Source organism: Typopeltis vanoorti, chromosome 11, assembly GCF_054136105.1.
Source record: "Typopeltis vanoorti isolate ZY-2024b chromosome 11, IOZ_Tvanoo_1.0, whole genome shotgun sequence".
Lineage (NCBI taxonomy): Eukaryota > Metazoa > Arthropoda > Arachnida > Uropygi > Thelyphonidae > Typopeltis > Typopeltis vanoorti.
The window spans coordinates 70,500,119-70,520,787 of record NC_143559.1 but is presented as its reverse complement, the minus strand read 5'-3'; the positions used below and the strand labels follow the sequence as shown (position 1 = coordinate 70,520,787).

The 20,669-nt window shown below is 33.6% G+C and overlaps 1 protein-coding gene and 1 non-coding gene across 3 annotated transcripts in view; one reads left to right on the top strand and one right to left on the bottom strand.

Annotated features, from left to right (window-relative positions):
- Positions 1-16,126, bottom strand: part of LOC150101712 (serine/threonine-protein phosphatase 2A 56 kDa regulatory subunit epsilon isoform-like) — a 261,565-nt gene extending 245,439 nt beyond the window's left edge. The window contains exon 1 of one of the 2 annotated variants that reach the window (XM_090400724.1): positions 14,961-16,126. In XM_090400724.1, coding sequence (XP_090256850.1) covers positions 14,961-15,126 — 166 coding nt within the window. In that variant the 5' untranslated portion in view covers positions 15,127-16,126. The remainder of the gene's footprint in view (positions 1-14,960) is intronic. The other variant, XM_090400723.1, reaches the window with a different exon arrangement.
- On the top strand, positions 7,288-7,376 carry TRNAS-GCU (transfer RNA serine (anticodon GCU)). Its single transcript has one exon. It is a non-coding gene; the product is annotated as a tRNA-Ser (tRNA).
- Positions 16,127-20,669: the final 4,543 nt, after the last annotated feature.

Below are 20,669 nucleotides of genomic sequence, written 5' to 3'. Positions count from 1 at the left end.
TGTCTATCTCATGCAGTTAATCATCTATATAGGATTGAATTGGGATTCCTCTTCAGTTTTCTTATTTCTTAATGCTAATAGTCATTCAGAATGCAGATCACTTTCGACTGATGTTCTTGCAGGAACTTGAAAGGAATTTAACTATTCAAAAGATATGAAATTTCCTAAAAGGAAGTATTTCCACATGCTATTTTCAGTAAACGAAATCTAGCTATTTTGCCAGTTTTGAAACAAAATGTTCTACATGCTATCTCAACAATCAAATATTCCAAAAATTGCCATGAAACATTATTATTATTAGAGTAACCTCCATGGATCAGCAGACTTATTGTGGTAGACTCATTTAACAAGCAACATCTATCATATTGAAATCATACTGAACCTTGAACATGTTTAGTTTTTACAGACGCAACACTGATATAATGAGCATAAAACTGACACTGAAATATATGCTCAATCCTGAATGGTTGAGTTCAAGAGTTTATTTTGAATAAACCTTCTGAGAATCAACATGTTCTAACAAGGTCTTCAAATTCACTTATTCCCAGCTGATAAAGGATCAGCAACAGTTTGAGATTAAAACAATGAAGTGAAATAATATGCAACCAAGATGAAGAGTTACACTACAAATTCATAGCATCATAAACTGAAGGAAATTTACCTTTCAGGAAAACAAGTAACTCAAACTTATTCCCAGCTGATAAAAGGATCAGCAACAGTTTGAGATTAAAACAATGAAGTAAAATAATATGCAACCAAGATGAAGAGTTACACTACAAATTCATAGCATCATAAACTGAAGGAAATTTACCTTTCAGGAAAACAAGTAACTCAAACAGTCTCCGATTTTCCAGAAATAATATCTTTGAAATATATTGAATAATAATATTCATTCAGGATAGAAGAAGTCACAGCATTGTAGATAATCATGTTTTTGTTTTGGAAACCAAATTTCAAGCTGTACATTCTCTTTGATGTCTACAGATGCATACAAATACACATAAGAAAATTTCTCTAAGATCTTCCTTAAAAAAAAAAACTATAAACAGTTGTAAACCTCAAGTATGTTAGTGTCATGGGTGGGTTATGAGTCAAGTGATCCACAAACCCTACTCAGGGACTGCACAAGCCTAGCTTCAAATAAGCAGAGTGATACTGAAATGAAAATCACAATGTACTTTTAAGGATGCCATTAATTTTTTAATGCTTTCCTTTTTAAATACAAATAGCATATCTTGGATTTCAATAAATATAATAATTAGTGTCCTGTTCTACAACAATACACTCTTTAGTGTGATTATTTACTACTGTATTTATTAGAGATGCTCAACTTCATGTGCCATACTTGGGTATAATGTTATGTAACTGCATAATAAAAATGATTCACAAATCTTGCAGAGTATAAGCTTCAATTTTTGTACCTACTAATAATACACAGTGACACACATATAGCTAACTGAAGACTGACCTGTATAAAAGTTGGGCTAGTCTTGAGGAAGTACCAGATGAGTCATCAGAAGGTATTGCATGGCCTATCAAAATCAAGCTTTTTGATAGCACAGCATTTTTTTTTGCTACAGCATAATAATAAATTACTACTGCAACAACAGTTTATACAGCTACTGCAAATAGTTATAACTTATTATAATATTATCTGGGTACTCCATGGAGACCTAGACTCATTGAGAGGCTCACTCTATTGCACAATGTCAACTACTGTTGGCATTATGCAGTAGAGCATTAATGTTCTGTTGCTGTTCTTTTAACTCATTCAATGCACTCACCATTTTCTCTAGCATCTCACTCCACTATTGACATCAGTTTCACCTATTCAATTTTCAGAGATAACCCTGACTTTTCTCCTATGAACCTTTCTGTCACATACTAAATAATCTATCATGTATTCAACCTATAAGATCTCTTAAACTTGATATTTTTTCTTTTGTGCTTACTGGCATAAACTCTGCATAAAACAGTCCTTTAATCTATCCATATATTCAATTTTCCATAATCCTGATAGCATTTTACTCACCTCTATACCTTCTCTGTCTTTTCTAAATCTCTCTGAAATCCAAATGACCAGAGTAAATTAAACAAAGACAAAGATGACAAGGACTTTATTATCCCTACTCACCAGTATTCTTCAAACATACAAGTTTTTTTGTTTATTTTTTTTTTCACTTGGTTACAAAATAAATTATACTTTCTAACAAATTATATTATTGTTTAATTCTTTACCTAAGTGTGTAAGTAATCAAAATGCATGTGAAGCATCTTCACAACTAGGCTACTTGTATACAAAGATTGCCGACTTTACATCAATTGGCTCAGTGTCTTATAATGCAACACACAATTCTTTTCAGACATGTCTTATTATTATGAGTTAAGATCCCATCAGTGGGGACCAGATCCAAAAAGATACCAAGGTTGAATTAATGCAGAAGTCATATGCTTTCCAGAAGCAAAAAGGTGTATCACCATATTAAGAAAAATACTTTGTATCACAAACAGCTGTAGAAAGTTTCTTTCACTTGATTTTACAAAGTAAATAATACTCTCAAGAAATAATATTCTTGTTTAATCCTTTACCCAAATATAAGCAAACAAAGTTTGCACGTGAAATATCTTCACAGCTTCTGCATTAATTCAACCTTGACACATACTTCTGGTTCTGGGTCTCAGTGATGAGACCTTAATAAATGAAGACGAAATTGTTTCGTTGATTAAGTTTATTCACCACAAAATAGCTGGAATAAGGGAAACATGGTTGAATGAAGACAATATCCTAAAAGGAATAGAAATGGAAGGGTACAGTGTTTTTATCGAGGATAAACTATCGGTTTCTATCGAGGAGATGCAGAATTTATGCTTGGTGAGGATATATTGTTGGAGGTGGAAGAAATAAGAGATCTGGGGGTGATAGTGGACAAGGATCTGAAATTTAGGGGACACATAGCCAAAATTGTGAAGACAACACAAAGAGAATGATTGGAGAGGACAATGACATGTAGAAGAAGAGAGATTCTTGTTCCGTTGTATAAGGGTTTAATTAGGCCACACATGGACTATCGTGCCCAGATTTGGTCACCTGGTTTTCAAAAATACGAAGAGATGTTGGAAAGGGTCCAAAGGCAATTGACTAAGGTAGTTTCTGACCTCTGGAATGTCGAGTATGAGGAAAGATTGAGATGTAATTTGCAGAGTCTGGTGGACAGGAGGAAGAGGGGAGATATGATAGAGACCTACAAGTTGCTAAAGAGTTGTTATAGGATCAATGCTGGAGAAGTTCTACAGAAAATAGTGGGAGATAGGGGGGAACCAGAGGTCATCCCTGGAAACTGTATAAAGAGGATGTGAGTAGGGGAGTGAGAAGCAGGTTATATTCATGCAGAGTTGTAAATGATTGGAATGCCTTGCCTGAGAGTGTGGTGTCTGCAAGGAGTTTGAATGTGTTCAAGGCATGATATGATGAGCTGTGTGTGTGTGTGTGATAAAAGGACCTCCCAGATGAGTCAAATAATAATAATAATAAACAACAAGAAGTGAGGCGAGGTGGTGGGGGGGTGCTACTGATGATAGCAGGGGAATTATGTCCACATAAGGTAGACATAAGATGGAAATAGTGGCAAGGGTTATGAGGCAGTGTGGTGTGAGGTGGAGGTTGACAGGAAGACATATTTAGTTGGGTGTTGCTATAGGCAAGGGAATGTGGAGGATGGTGATGAAGAAATGTATAAACAACTTGGCGAACAAAGGAAGCGTAATTATTATGGGCAATATTAATTACAGCAGTACAGAATGGAATGAAGAGATAGTATTTGGGAATAAAGAAAATGAATTTGCATTCTTCAGAGACAACTATCTCAGGCAGCATGTAAAGGAGGGCACACAAGAATTGAGAGTTTTAGATCTGATCATTTCATCACAGGAAGTAATGGCGAGTCGGTTTTCACACTTTCCTCCTGGATTGTGTCTAGCCATATGCAGACTTCTGTGAGGAAAGGATATACAGTATGTGGAAGTGCAAGGCTGGTGATTATGATAAGCTTAGGAGATGGTTTGAAGCTATAGTATAGAACGAAGAGTTAATTATTAAGGCAATAAATGCTGCTTGGGAACTGACAAAGAAACACATAACAGTATCAATGTGTGAATGTATTCCAAAGGTCAAAAGGCTGAAAAGGTAGGTGTAAAATGGATGAATGAGAGGCTTAAGCATGAAATCTGGAAGAAGAAGACATTTTGTTTGGAGGCAGCACTAAATGAATAACAGTAATAATCAGTTACATGAAGATTATAAAGAATAAGACAGGAGAATGACTCAGTAAGGACAACACAATGTGTAGTATGAGCAGAAATTAGCAAATCAGGTAAAGAAAAACCCTAGAGTTTTTTTTTTTTTTTTTTTTTTTTTTTAGATATGTGGCAAGTAGAAGGAAGAATGATTATGATAAGATGATATTAAGGATGAAAATAGTAGAATGGTAACTGCTGCAGAAGACATTGTTGAGGAATTTATAAGGGTGTTTCATCATCATGCTGAAATCATGAGAAACTTGAGAACATAGGAGAGAATGGCTTAATTGTGAGTGAGCAGGAGGTATTTGAGGAAATAAATAACCTTGATGTCAACAAGACAATAGGATTTGATGACATATCACCATGCATCTTAAGGGAATGTTCCAGAGAATTGGTAGTAGCACTGGCTGTTTAATAAGTCTTACAACAGCACAAGTTCCAAGATAGTGGAAAAAAGGTAAAATCATTCCACTGCATAAATGTGTTGATAAGGTATACTAGAGAGAGAATGACAAAATGTAAGATACAGAAATGGGTTGATAACAGCAGTATTCTCTGTGGTTATCAGCATGGGTTTGATCATGTTTTACTAACTTATTTTATAATAAGGTGACAAATTCTTGGGCAAGGAAGATGATATACACCAGTATACTTATATTTTGCAAAAGCTTTTGACAACTGCTACGAGACAAGCTGTTAAATAAATTGAAATGGATGGGATTGGATAATAGACTTCTGAGTTGGATCAGTGACTGGCTGTTAGGTATCAGAAAGTTGGGGGGGGGGGGTGCAGTATCCTGAAAGAGTCACTAGTGGTGTGCTGCAAGGGTTAGTTTTGGGACCATTGTTGTTCAATTTGTATATTAATGATATTGGGATGGGTTAAACTGATGATATGCAGATGATGCAAAATTGAGGAGAACAATGTAAAGTCGAGCAGATGCTACGGCCTTACAGGAGGACTTGAACAGATTGCATGCATGCAATCTGTTCAAGCGATTTACATTCTCTCATATATATGGAGATTATTTATTGTCATTTGTAACAATTTTGTATTTATTTATAATATGTATTAATATCACAAATACAAAATTTCATTAAAATATATCTGGCAAAGTGGTGATGGTGTTATGTGCACAGAGAACAGATGGAAAGATAAAATTTATCTAACAGGCACTTAAAATTGCTAAGAAATACACCTAAAAAGTAATCAACAGAAGTTTAATGATGTTGTTTTTAACATTCCCAATTCTAATTTATTTTAATACTCTGATGATTTTTGTTACTTAACATAACTGGGGATTAGTGTCTTATTAAATTTACCTTGAAACAATAGTTTTTATATATATATATATATATATATATATATATATGCATTAACATTGGGCTGAAGTTTATGTATGCATTAACATTTGTAATTATTTAATCATAATGTAAACAAAACAATGTATAAAGTTTGTAAATATTTATAGAGTATCTGTTTGATAGGGGGAGACAGTCATTTAAAAAAGATGCTTATGAATTTGATTGCTCTCTGCTGAGAGATATTAAAATTTTCAATAAGATTTTTGATTGGAACAACTTCTTATACAAGGGAGTAATATCCTACTGCAGAGTATGAGATTAAAAAAAAAAAGGGGGGGGCGAGGAGTAATTTTTCAAGACACCCAGTTTCTTTTAGTTTGAGATAGTATTGATGTATCACATCCATAACTACGAGAAGTTTGAGATTATCTATATTACAAAAAAAAACTCTTCCATGATATGGATATTACCGATTAAAAGATCAAATATTGCATTGTCCCTGCCCTCTCCTAACCTCCACTTTTTTTTCAAGATACTTAATCACTACTGACATACTGTCATTGAAATGAAAAACAAGAACCATAGGAATGATGGAAGATATTGGATTGTGCATTCCAGCCTGCATTAGAACAAGAATAGATAGTCAAAAATATACTTTCATGTACTGCAAATAAATGTCATTGTGCTTCTTTACAAATGCCAAATGTATTTTGAACCAGAGAAAAGAAATTATCATCATTCTCTTTAACCATCTTACCTAACTCTAAATTCATTCACTGGTGATACATTCATCCCATCCTCTCGCAATTCATTCTGTTTCACTGTACCTTTATGCAACATCCAGGAAGAGCCTCTTGTTCTTTTCCCTCCTTGCATTCTGTGTATGTCAAGTTCCCTCACTAATATCTTCAAGAGCTTAGCAATTATGTTACCAAGCTCAAATTTAGATCCTTATTACCATAGTGGGAAGTCCAACCCTACCTCCCTGCAGTACACCTCAGGGTGTTGAGAATCCTAGCCACCATCAGACCTCGACCCAATAATGCTAACAGAGCTCTGGTGAACACTTCAAAACACTAGTAAGGATATATCAGTTGAAGTATATATCAGACTACTGCAAAGATACCATTATTACAGCAACAGAAACGGCCCTCAATACTCTAACTTTAGCAAGAGACTACAGAATAGATTTATTAATCAAAGAACTAACCAATATCAACTTAGATATTCTCCTAGTGAATGAAACAAAAAGATTAAAAGAAACTGATGGCACGATGGCTCACAGATTCTCCTGGGAGCATCCTCAAACAGTGGTAAACAAGGCAGAATGGGCTTTATTGTTAAATCTAAGCTAACCAAAGTTCATCCTTTCTTGTAGCATCATATCTTAACATTATGTGTGTTATCAATAGGATTAGAGAATAACCTAACAATAAAATTAATATCCTGCTACGCTCCAACATCCGTAGTCAACAACCAAGAAATAGAAAATTTCTACATCAATCTATGGTTTGATATGTGGTACGTGGCTCGTTGGTCTAGGGGTACAATTCTCGCTTAGGGTGCTAGAGATCCCAGGTTCATATCCTGGATGAGCCCATGTTTCCAAAGTGCTTTTGAAATTTGTTTTCAGGATGGCCAAGTGGTCTAAGGTGCCAGACTCAAGAGTAAAATCTTTAAAGAGATGAGGTGGCCGAGTGGTTAAGGCAATGGGCTGCTAATCCATTGGGGTTTCCCTGCGTGGGTTCGAATCCCATCCTCGATTTTTTTCATTTCTCACTCTTCGAATAACTAGTGTATTCTGATAATAATATAAAATTTCCTTTGCTTTGTGTATGCTTCTTTTGCTGGCCGAGTGGATAGCATATCTGCTCTCCAGCCAAAAGGCTGTGGATTCAAATGGCATGGAATCCGTGGGCATGGATGTTTGTGATTGTCTGTGAAAATACTAGTGGTGGTGGTTGATGGTAGATGGCACTGGTGTAGTTGTGGTCAGTTGGTGATTGAATGGTGGAGATGGAGTTGTAGAGCAGGTACCCTCCCTCGATGAGTCCTTGGAGGTATCAAATAATAATAATAATAATTTCGAACAGGCATTAAATTATGTGTAACATACACATTCATTGGTGGGGACTTTAATGTCAAAATAGGATGCAGAAAACAAAACTAAAAGTTTATAGGCCTAAATGGGCTGGGAGAGAGAAATAGAAGAAAGAGACTAGCCAAATTTGTCACAGCTGAACAACTCTTTATTATGAATACTTTTTGCAACAAATGCTGAAAAAGAAGACTGACTTGGCCATCACCGAATGGAGACAAAAAATGAAACAGACTACATCTTAACATACTGCAGAAGACTGGTACAAAATGTTGATACAAAAGGCAAAACATATTTCAACATACATTCTGACCACAGACTTCTCAGAACCATTATAAGAATAGACCACAAAAAAGAAGAACGTGCAAGAGCAACATCAAACCACAAAAGACAGCCTAAACAAAGACTATCACAAGTTCAGGAAGTACATAGAAGAGACTGAATGGACTATTAAGAACTGCTACATAGATGACTATACTGAATTTATTAAAAATTCAATGAGTGAAAAAAAAAAAAAAAAAAAATACTGAAATTCCTGTGAAACAAAAAAGGGAACAACTCACACCTCAAACCATAGAAAATAACTAAAGAAATCCCAAGGAAATGTTCTAGAATACAAAATTATCTGTAAGTTACTTAGGAAAAGAATTCCAGAAGATTGCAAAGCTTTCAGGATACAAAAACTAAGAGAAGCAGGGCAGGCAAAAACCAGCCTGAAAAACTTAAATTTGAAACAGTCAATTCCATTTGTCAATGGAATTGACTGTTTCAATGCTCTACAGGATCAAAATGGAGAAAAACATACTAACAGACAAAAGATAGAAGAAATTGTGCAGAATTTCTATAATGACCTTTATGCAACTAAATGCCAAATCTCAAAGCCTATTATTTCAAAACCAAGCAATATACCAGATTTACTTCCTGATGAAATAGAACATGCCCTTAAGAAAATAAAAAGGTAAAGCCTCAGAACATGATCATGTTAAGGCTGAAGAAATCCAACAAAGTGGATCAACTATATTCAAAAGCCTTGGCTACCAGATTCACATGGTACTTGAAAGAAGTAAAGATTCCAGAGGAATGGAAGACCTCAAAAATCATACTTCTATTCAAGAAAGAGAACAAAGAAGACATAAAAAAATTATCATCCAATCTGTCTATCTCTCACATATATAAAATCATAAACAGAATCTGAAATACTCTCAAAGACAACTCCAGCAGACAGCAAGGAGGATTCAGACGAGGCCTCTCCACAATAGATCATATCCAGGTCATTTCACAATTAACAGAAAAATACAGAGAATACCGAATCCTTCTATGTTTCCTCTTTATTGATTTTTTAAAAAAAAGCATTTCATACCATACAAATAACCCTATTTGATCAACCTATAAATAGGTTGATCAAAGATATAAAGAGAGGTCCACCAAGGCGATGTGATCTCCCCAAACTTATTTACCAGCACTTTAGAATATATTCTGAGAAAAATAGACCTAAACGGAGGAATAAACACATATGCTGAAAAATTACAAATCCTTATGTTTGCCGATGATCTAGTACTAATATCTCAAAAACCAAAATGGATTAAAAACATCTACACAAGTGACAGTAGCCTATGTATCAATAACATCCCTATAGAACAGGTTAGCACTTACAATTATTTAGGACAAACAATAAAAATGAATAACGACTTATCTGAACTAGTAAAACGAAAGAAAGCCACATGGCTATCATTCAACAGACTAAAAGACACACTTACTGATTCAAATAAACTCTTCAAAGGCAAAATTATTTAATAGTGACTCACATATGGATCAGAAATATGGAACGCAGCGAGACAAGAAGAGACTCAAGATAACTCAGCGTGCAATAGAACATGGGATTGCAACATCAGCAAAATGGAACGTGTTAGACATCCGGAACTAAGAGAGAGAGAGAGAGAGATCAGATATAAAAGATGTGGTAACTGAAGTATAAGAAAACAAGATAAGATGGGCAGGCCACATAGCAAGACTAAAGGATAACAGATGGACATATAGAATACTTAATTGGCAACCAAGAATAAAGAGAAAATCAGGGCAACCACCTACAAGATGAAAAGACCCATTAGTAAAATCTATGGGCATGACATGAAAAAGAGAGGCTCAAGATTGAGATCATTGACGGCATCTTTGTGACCTGCACTCATGGAGAAACCCTGAATGAAACAGGTCCATCAAGGTAAATCACCATAGTTAACATTCCACTCATAACAAAAACTATGTTGACAGACAATTTTGAAACATCTAGATGATTTTCAATGAACTCTGTGACACTACTACTACCTCCCTTTACGAAGACCTGAAGTAGAATTAAACTATGCTTGATCTTCAGAGTAGGGTTCCTAGCTGAAATCCTTTGTCTATCCACAATATTAGCATACTATAAGTTTTCAATTGTTCATGAATAGGATCACTGTAAAAGTCGCCTACTTCTGAACCATCTCTCTGAACTCTCAATCACATGCATGTAGCACGTAGTGTACATGTGGATCAAGGTCTAATTACAATGTGATATCACTTCCTTGTTTCACTATGTCAATACCTTTCTCATTATTGTGCTTATCCTATGTTTGTCCTAATTATTTTGCTATATCTAATGAACTTCAATTCTTTGTTTTCTGTATTCTAAAAGTTAGCCTGTGCTGATGTATATAGTCTTTCAAAGAGTAAAATCACTCAGCAGCACTGAAACCCATAGTGCTAGTTTAATCAAACCCTGTTAAAGGATTCTTTATTAGCATTAGTCCTTATAAGGAGTTTAAATTATCAAAATGTAAAATATCCATTTCACATATCTTGTGCAATCAGAGACAGGAAGTATGCTTGTTTAAACAATAGCACTGATGATACCTCTGATCAATCTTCAACACACATTTAAAGTAATAGTTTCTCATTAAAACAAAAACAACAACAAAAAAAAACCCTTTAATTCTTACCAATCTGTATTTGATAATGATTAATATATACATTATTACACTAATTAGCATGAAAATAAAGTATTAAGCCTTGACCATAAACTGACTTTAGATGTGCTTTACATGTTCATGATTCCAGAAAATAATTTGCTTGGATACAATAAATCCTCTATTGTGGCACTTTTTTTTTTAAGAGTCAGATTTGAAATATTAGATTTGATTTGAATTATTTATTTGATTTGAAGAATTAGATTTGAAATATTTACAAAATTTTTAAGACTTTTCAATTTTGATTTCAACTGGGCAACTTACCCAGTTGAAATCAAAATTGAATTTTATTACTACAATTTATACAAAATGACGTAACATTATCCTACCCTATATAAAGCCCCCCAAAGAAACAGTACCATGGATAGTATACAACTGTAATACTATCACTGTGCAATATTACTGTTGGACTTCTGATAGTGAAATGAATACCGTGCTATGATCTGCCTTCCAAGAGATAAATCTATCTGTAGGACAAGAAGCCATAAAATCTATAAATTACCAAATTTCTATTCTCTTCCCAAAGGAATCAAAGGAAAGGAAAGTTTTTTGGAAATATCTGCAGAACAGATAACAGTAGAAAGATCAAACCTTGATTCTTGGTGCAATGGATGGTATAAACAGAAGAAAACGACCAAGGCAAGAGTGGGTAGATGATGTGAAAGTTTGCAGGATTTGAGTCATCTAGCAGTGAACAAAGTGGCATCAGACATCAACAGGCAATGCACCCATGGGCAATAATGATGACACCCTTCCCAATCAATCTTGTTTTATAATTTTTTATGTAATCCCATTCACAAAAGTTGTTTATTAGTACCATGGAGAGCCAAAAGTTGATGAGAAAGAATAAACTTGCTAACACTAGATTTAAAGACTGTCAGAGTGTAATTGTCAGGAAATACGTAAGTGGGAAAGACTGTTCCAAAAGCCAGCATTAAAAGGAATAAATAACGAAAAAAAAAAATTGTTCTCCAAGTTTGGAGCTGAACTGTGAAGGGAATGTTGATACATGCTTCATGTGTCAACAGCTATTTCTGATAAAGTGGTAATAGTAGAAAATTCAAGCAACAGAAATGGAATGTCTACATGAAAAAGTAGAATGATGAGAATGTTTAATGGAATGAAAACAGAGCAAGAAGTGAATCAAACAGTCTAATGCTTCAAATATTTCATCTGTAACAGAGACATCATTAGGGATGCAATATAAACTAATTCAGTGAGTGCAATTTATGTTGTAACCTTGAAGATGTTGCTGAGAGAGAGAGAGAGAAGAAATATTGCAAGCGTTAAACAACAGTTTAATTTATTCCTTGGGCTATTCCCATTCCATTAAACATGATTTCTAACAGCACACAGACAGAAAGAGAGAGAGAGAGAAAAAGTGAATTGGTGAGAAATGAGTCATCAATCTCATATATATATCAAGTCAGACATTTTTAGGGAACTCTTTAAGGTATAACATGAATAGCTGTTCAGGGATAAAATAACACTTTAAGTAAAGCAAAAATCCTAATTTCTTGTTACGGATATAATGGAATGAAAACAGAGCAAGAAGTGAATCAAACAGTCTAATGCTTCAAATATTTCATCTGTAACAGAGACATCATTAGAGATGCAATATAAACTAATATATTGCATCCCTTGGAAAACATGTTCCAAATATTGCATAATATTTGGAACATGTTTTACATGTTTATACCAAGAAAGAGTATAGTAATCCTAAGAAGAGAAATCTCACCTTGTTTAGAAACTTGGTGTCAGAAGTATGACTGAAAAATAATGATCTCCCCCCCCCCCCAAGTATACCATCTGACACCAGTGGATCCAGACTTTTCTCTGTGGGGGAGGAGAGAGATATTGACAAATATCAGAAGGCATGATTCAAAAATATTTAAGGGTGTTTTTTTTTTTTTTTTACAATTATTTCTTTAATATAATTTTTCACAAAAAATAATATTGAAAATTTTAATTTGTATTATAATTAAGGAAAATTAACATATGAATAGGACAAATTTCTGTTTTTGTTGTTGTTGTTGTTGTTGTTATGTAACTGATAATTTGCAATATTATTCTGCCTAATTTTGTGAAAGGAAGGGCAACTTATTAGTGTAAATTTCTACACTTGTATTTCTTAACACAATTAACATCTAATCACTACATAATAATTCTATAATCTTATTTACTGAAATCATACTGATTTCATTAAATAATTATTATTACCTAATATTAACAATCAGGATGAAGATTAGTGATCAGTTAACTTATTCAGATAAAACATATTTATTATAAAACCATTTATTCAAATGGTTAATATGGTGTATGATAAACGTATTATTGCATGACGTGTTCTATGAAAATTAGAATCCTGATTAAATTTTATTACCATAAAAATAGGCATGGATGGAAAAGACATTAAGGCTATTAACTAATCTTTACTGGGAACAGACTGCATCTTTGAGAATAAATAGAGAGACCTCAGAAGAATTCCCAGTTCAGAAAGGTGTGAGATAAAGCTGTGTCTTTTCTCCGATTCTCTTTTACCTATACACAGAAGAAATATTTAATAAAATTAGTAACCTCAAAGGAATCACTGTAGGGGGCAGAAATATTAATAATCTAAGATATGCAGATGACACGGTTCTTCTAGCTGAAAACAAATATGACCTCAAAACTCTTATAGATGCAATCCTCAAGTATAGCGAACAGTATGGCCTCAGTTTCAACTTTAAAATGACAAAAATCATGTTTCAAGAGAAAAGAAAATACCAAAAATATGCATCAATATAAAAGGAAATAAATTAGAACAGGAAGACAAAGACAGGTGCAAAAATACATATACCTCAGACGCTTGATCACAGAGAAAGGCAGGACAGAAGATGAAATTAGAAAAAGGATTGAAATCGCAAAGTCAACTTTCAACAGTATGAAAAATCTACTAACATCTAGAGAATTAAATCTGAAAACAAGACTAAGAATCTCCAAATGCTACATATGGTCTACATTATTATATGGAGTAGAGACATGGACACTCTCCAATCCAAGTGTGAAAAAACTGGAGGCCTTTGAAATGTGGATGCTGTGAAGAATTATGAGAATATCATGGAAAGAAAAAAAGACAAATGAAGAGGTACTAGAGATGGCAGGAATCAACAGGAGCGTGATGAAAGAAATTAAAAAGAGAAAAGTCAGATATTTTGGACATTTTTTGAGACATAACTGCCTACAAAGGACACTTCTCGAAGGAACTGTTGAGGGAAAGAGAAAGAGAGGAAGACAAAGACTGGAGTGGATGAAAAATATAGAAGACTGGACCTATCTCTCATATGAGCAATGCAGCAGAGAGGCCCAGAATAGGACATGGTGGAGACACATGGTAGTCAATCTCCTGGAGGGAGAAGACACCTAACAGGACAGGACCATAAAAAAAAAAAAAAAAGCAATTCAAGAATAATAATTTCAATGACTATCTGAAATATAAAAGTACCACAGTTTGTTAGAAATGTAAATATGTAGACTTTGTAATACTGTTTGGATATTTCACAAATAATATATTGCATCATGTTTTTATATATGCTTTCAATTTAATAATGAATATTAATATAAGAACAGTCATTTCATTAAGTGAGCATTTCTACAATTAATATCAGTGTTTAATGTTTATATCTTTAAACTATAAGTCTTGGAAGCAAGAACATTAATAAAAATCACTTGATTTCAATGACATGCAAATAACTTTAGTCAATAAAATTTCTTGGGGAAAAAATTATTTGCAAGAAGAATTAGTTCTGTTTGTTCAAATAATTTTAACACATTTAATGTGAATGTATATCTTATACTTGGTATACAGTATTTATTATTATCTTTAGATGATTAACATGTTATTATGACCACAAAATATGTATACATCTAAAATATATAAGATGCATACTATTTGGAGTGCATAAATATGTTGTTTTGCAATTATATAACACTGTGTTGTTCTGAAAGTCTATGAGTAATTTGGAAGTGCATTATGGATATTAAAACTAGGGTCAGTGTATGAGCTCATATACTGACCTGAAGGATTAAGTAAATGCTTAAATAAGTTATTAAAAATCTACACAGCTCTGGAATAAAATATGAAAATCACATGTTTCAAATAACATTTGAGGATACACTGCACTGATGTTAAAGATCAAAATGTGGAGGCAAATGCAATGCAATGGAGAAAAAAATTTTTAAAAAAATAGCAAACAAAATCTATACATTTAGCTTACCTTTCAACAGAGGAAGAGCCTGTAGTTCAACATCATTTGTTGATCTATATCTGGAAGAGCCCTGAGACTTCTTTGGTTTCCTTTTCAGTGAACCTTTCTTAAATGGATCAATTTTGTCTACAAACGTAGTTGTTGGAAATCCAGCTCCTGGGTGTGCTGAGGTCATAATTGGTATCCCTAATGTAAAGTACCACTAGAGTTGTGTTGTCTATCTGTTAATTTTCGTACATGAAAGGGGTAGAACACCACTACCCAACTATATAATCAGCTAGGCTGCGTCTTCCATTGATAGTTTCTAAAATTTGAAAAACTTATGTTGAAGATATTGCCATGATCGCAATCAGCAACTGGTTGCAACCAATATATACTGCACCCAGCACCTACTTTAATAATATCCGAGGTAGATTTACTAAAAGAAACGGAATAAGGTACTCGTCATGTGTAAAAACCTTGAAGTATTGAACTACTCCACTGTAGATGTACTGTGAACACCCGGCTTCTGCTATTGCAATATCGATTGGTTTCGTTTAGAATTTCTGCATTATAAGAAGATCACAACGTACAGCATATTTTCAAATATATTAAATACAATATTGCATTCCTTAAAGGCTATCCCACAAATACATATTAAAAAACGTAAGTCGTTTACCGCAGATGCCGTGAAAATCCTTCTAATATCATAGTGTGTATAGATGCACCTACGTAATACCTTATATCACAGTTAGTCCTAACACTTCGACCAGTAGGAAAAATTACAGAATATAACCTGGGATGATTTTTTAACTCTTTATTTTCCCTCTACATTATATTTATTATTTTTCGAAACGAACAGTAAAATTACCTTAGTTTTGCTCAGAGTTCACTTAAAAATATAACATACAACGGTAAAGAAATCACAACTTGCCCTCTTATGTCGGTATACTTCCCGATATCTCCGAAGTGGACATCAAGGTATATCTACCTTGGTGGACATGGTGATGTCGCATCTCTAGCCAATTGCAAGAACCCTTACTCAAATGAAAACAGCAAATCAAACTTAATTGTGCATTCTGCATTTAAAATTATTACTACCATTAATGTTAAATGTAGTTTCAAAAAAAAGAAAAAAAAAGACTGAAAATTAATAAATATAAACCACATCTATAAAGCAACATGGTCACTATTGTCTAGCAATTTTATATCATCTAAAGTCAAGCAAGTTCTCAAATCTGAAAAGAGAGACTTTATATGGTTTCGATCCAAATTTAACATAACGTAAATTAGTCTTAACTTTTCGACAGCTTTAATAATGAAAGAATGAGACACCATCTAAATCATATCCTTACTTTATTCAAATTAAGAATACAAAGACAACTGCCAAAAATTCTTATGCTCTGCTAATGTTTTGGAAGAATCATAATTTCTTTCGGTGAAATAAGAGCCAATTTCATAAGAGTAGTGATGTTGAAAGTAGTTCAGAAAGTATAAGAATTTTCATTTTTCAAGATTTTATCACATCATTGATTATCTGCATTTTTAATTTCAACTTCATCTAACAACTAGGAAAACATATTTTATAGAAACAGAGAAGAACAGCATATGACCAGAATAAAATAAGGTTAACACGACAAAAAAGCACCCTGTGTAGTTCAGTGGAAGACCACCTTGATGCTTTAGGTGTAAGAAAATAGGGTATCTGAGAAGGCAATATGTGAAACCAAAATGCAAGAATTGCCTTTGCGTCGATCACATGGCTAATAATTGTACCGGAAGTACATATGCCTCTGTTTTAAGAAGGAAAGTGGATGATCAGGAAATGAATGAAATAGAAGAACTGGAAGATGATGTGCAAGATAAGGAAACAGCAACAAAGACACAAACATAGGAAGAAATGTTTCAGGATAAGAAAGTTGTCACAGCAAGTTATTCAGACAAAGTCTCACCCTCTGACAGAAATTACTGGAAAAACTGAAGAGAAAATTAAAGCAGAAGATGCTAAAAAGTGTCTAGGTACACTGGAAGATGATGCCACAAAAGAACCTGAAACAACCACGAAAAGTAAAGAAAGTATTAAAAAACAAAATAACAAAAAAACTCTTGGAAACAGAATCTGAACATGAGATTGAAAAAATTAGAAAAACAGAGAAAATCATTAAAAAATAAAACAAAAAAGTATAAATACACTGGAAACAGAATCTGGACAGGGACAGGAAATTGAAATAATTCAAATTGAGAAAAATGAAGAAATAAAGGGTGTTCCTGAAATTCCTGATAACATAAAAATTCAAAGAGGAATAAAGTATACATCACTAGTGATAACGAGTAGCCTTTTTAATCCAAAACAGAGAAGGATGAAAATTAAAGTCACTCCAAATATCACAAGAGCAAGAAATAAAAAAGGCAGAGATAAACGAAATCCGTATGAATAATAATATAAATAGCACACAACATGAAAGTTATGAGCCTAAATTGTAATGGTCTAAATCATAAGAACACTCAAAATTTACTAGTAAACTAAATATTTAAATCTTTTCCAGATATTATAATGCTATAAAAAACAAAAATTTGGTCTATAGAAACCATATAAAATATTGAAAAAATAATAACTGCCCATTATGTCTTAATCCACGAATTTGCAAATAATACTAATAGTGGTGGTCTGATAACTCTAATAAAACGCAATCTGGATATTCAGTTATTTTCTCATGAGGTACCATTAAATCAAAAGTTATAAGAAACAGATATAGTAGTAGAAACAAAATATGCACATTTATCAATGTATATGGACCACCAAAACCTGGAAAAAAAATATTTTGGAAACAAATAATACAGAAAATCTATTGCAAAAAAAAAAAACATTGCCATGGCGTCAGGGGACATGAACTTTATATAAAAGGCCAAGAGAAAATAACTGAAGTACCACAAAAGGAAGAACACACCGACATCTTTAAATTATATATTTATATATTTAGTTTAATCCTTAATCCAAGTGTTAGCAAACACAGTTTGCACCTGAAGTCAGGCGCAAACTTTGTTAGACTGGGGAAACTCGTCAGGACTGGGGAAACTCGTTGTAAAGGTGGACTGACTTCACAACACTTGCCTTAGTATCCCATAATGCAAAGCAAATCTCCTTATGGACATGTATAATGCCATGAATTATTAGAAGGGTCACTACCCAGACAGATTTCGACCTTTATTAAGGTCTCTTCAGTGGGAGCCTTACCCAGAGGTGATATTAAGGTTGAAGCAATGCAGAACTCATATTTCCATATGCCAGTTGCCAAAAGGTGTCACACGTTATTATTAAATTACTCTGGATTAGAGAAAGATGTTGGACGTTTATTCACTTAGTTAGACTATAAATTGTATATTTAGTTTTATCCTTTATCCAAGTGTAAGCAGACAAAGTTTCCACCTGTAGTGTCTTCAGGACTGGTGTCACTCTCGTAGTGGACTGACTTCACATCATTTGCCTTAGTATCCCATAATGCAATCTCCTTGTGGACATGTATAATGTTATGCATTATTGGATAAAGGATTAAACTAAATATATAATTTATAGTCTTACCAAGTGAAAAAATTCCAACTGACTTCTTTCAAGACTGTGGACTTACTGATGGTTTTAGTTTTTTAAATCCCGTGAAAAAAGAATTCATCCACTTCGCTCCAGGCAATGGAGCGAAGTGGATGAATTCTTTCCACGTGGATGAATCGGTCTAGAGTAGACCGAATTCACCTTCTAATCCATTGAGGAATAACTGTAAATTAAACATACTCCAGTCGTATTCAGTGATGACCATATGGTTAAGGCTAAACTTCAGCATTCCCAAAAAGAAAAATCAAAAACATTTCTTAATTAGAACTTTCCATTATGGAAATTCAATAAAAAGTGAATTTAATACGGAAGTAGAAAAACATGAACATGCAATCAGTGTGTGGGAAACATTTAAATTAAATATCAAAAATGCAGCTATTCGAATAGGAAGTAGAATAAAGAACCAGCAAAAGAGAAAAGAAAGATAAAAAAAAAGTTATCTAGACCATACTACTCAGACAGAACAAAAACAAACAAGTAAAAGCAGAAATAAATCGATTAAAAAATAAATTGAAATACAAGGAAAAAGAAAGTGCATGGCTATGGGCACGTTTAAAAGCTGTAGGAAATGACGATAGCAAAACATCCACTGCCTGGCTGTTCGAAAGAGACAACAACGAAAGAAGGATAAATGCTCTACTTTACGAGGGATAAACAATGCAAGATGAAGACTTACTGAAGGTGTCTCACAAACACTTTATAGCTCTATTCAGAGAAAAAGCGAGTGATACCATTGAACGAAATAAATTCATATCATTTGTACCCAGGCGATATTGATACCCAAGCAATTTTTACGATATCGGAATGCAAGAATATAATAAAGCATCGCCCAACAGGAAAATCTCAGAGAGTAGATGGTCTAACGGAATTCTACAAAAGATATATTCAAAAGTTGAAAACTTGTTTATGAGGATGATTAAACAGATGTTAGAAACACAGGCAAAACCAGAAAACTGCAATACTGGATACATCACCTTAATGCCAAAAATTTCCGATTCAGAAAAACTGCAGGATATAAAAAATGAAGAGGTATAACATTGTTAAATACAGATTATAAAATAATTTCAAAAATTCTCACAAACAAAATACAGAGATTTCTACTTGTATCGCCCAATCAAGTATACGCAGTAAAAGGAAGAAATATAACAGATACCATAATATATCTGATATGATACTATCAATTGACCAACAGAACATGCATTATTACTAAGTCTAGACATCGAAAGAGCTTTTGATACAGTGATCCATGAATACATCTTTAAAGTAATAAAAGAAATAGGATTTGGAGTAAACTTCAAGAAATGGTTAAAAATGTTTTATGAAAATGCAGAGGCCGTGTAATCATAAATAAAAAAATTCTGCACCTATCGAAATCAACTGTTCCGTACGACAAGATGACCTTTCTCTCTCTATGGTCCTCTTTGTATTAGCTTGAGCACTAATTAGAGCAATAAGCACAAATAAACAAATTCAAGGAACAAATATTCATGGAGAAAGTGAAGCAAAATTGCTAGCTTATGTCGATGACGTAAGAGCTCTAGAAAATGAAAAATCCATGGAGGAAACAATAAGAATGCAACTCCTTTGCAAAGGCCTCAGCTCTTAGGAAAAAGTCTTGCTGTTTGGTGGTCGGCGACTGGAAAAAGAAAAACCTAACATATCGGTGGGAATGTTGAGAAAAAACTACTTGCCGGTCTTATGAATAAAAATTGGAAGCCCAGACACATATGTAGATCAATGGAAAGAGTTGTATGAAACCACATGAAAAAAAAAAAGTAGTAACATGCGAAATAGACACCTTGCTGTGAGAGACAAAGCTAGGATTTGCAATATGTACTTAGCCTTTAGACTGTGCTACAAAAATAAGTAACATTCCATACCACAGATAAAGGACAGATAAAATTTATAGGCTCTTTGCGATATACATATGGGGTTCACAATATGACCCAATGCGCCATACAACACTCTTCCACGAAATGGAAGCTGGAGGTCTCGGTCTAGTTAATATACACCTAAAAACATTGATAATCAGAACCATAACTGCAGTAAAAGCACATAATAAATCATACCACGGAAACGCAATTGCTTTTCTAGAAAAGTACCTTCCTGACAAAGTCACCAACTCTTTCCTT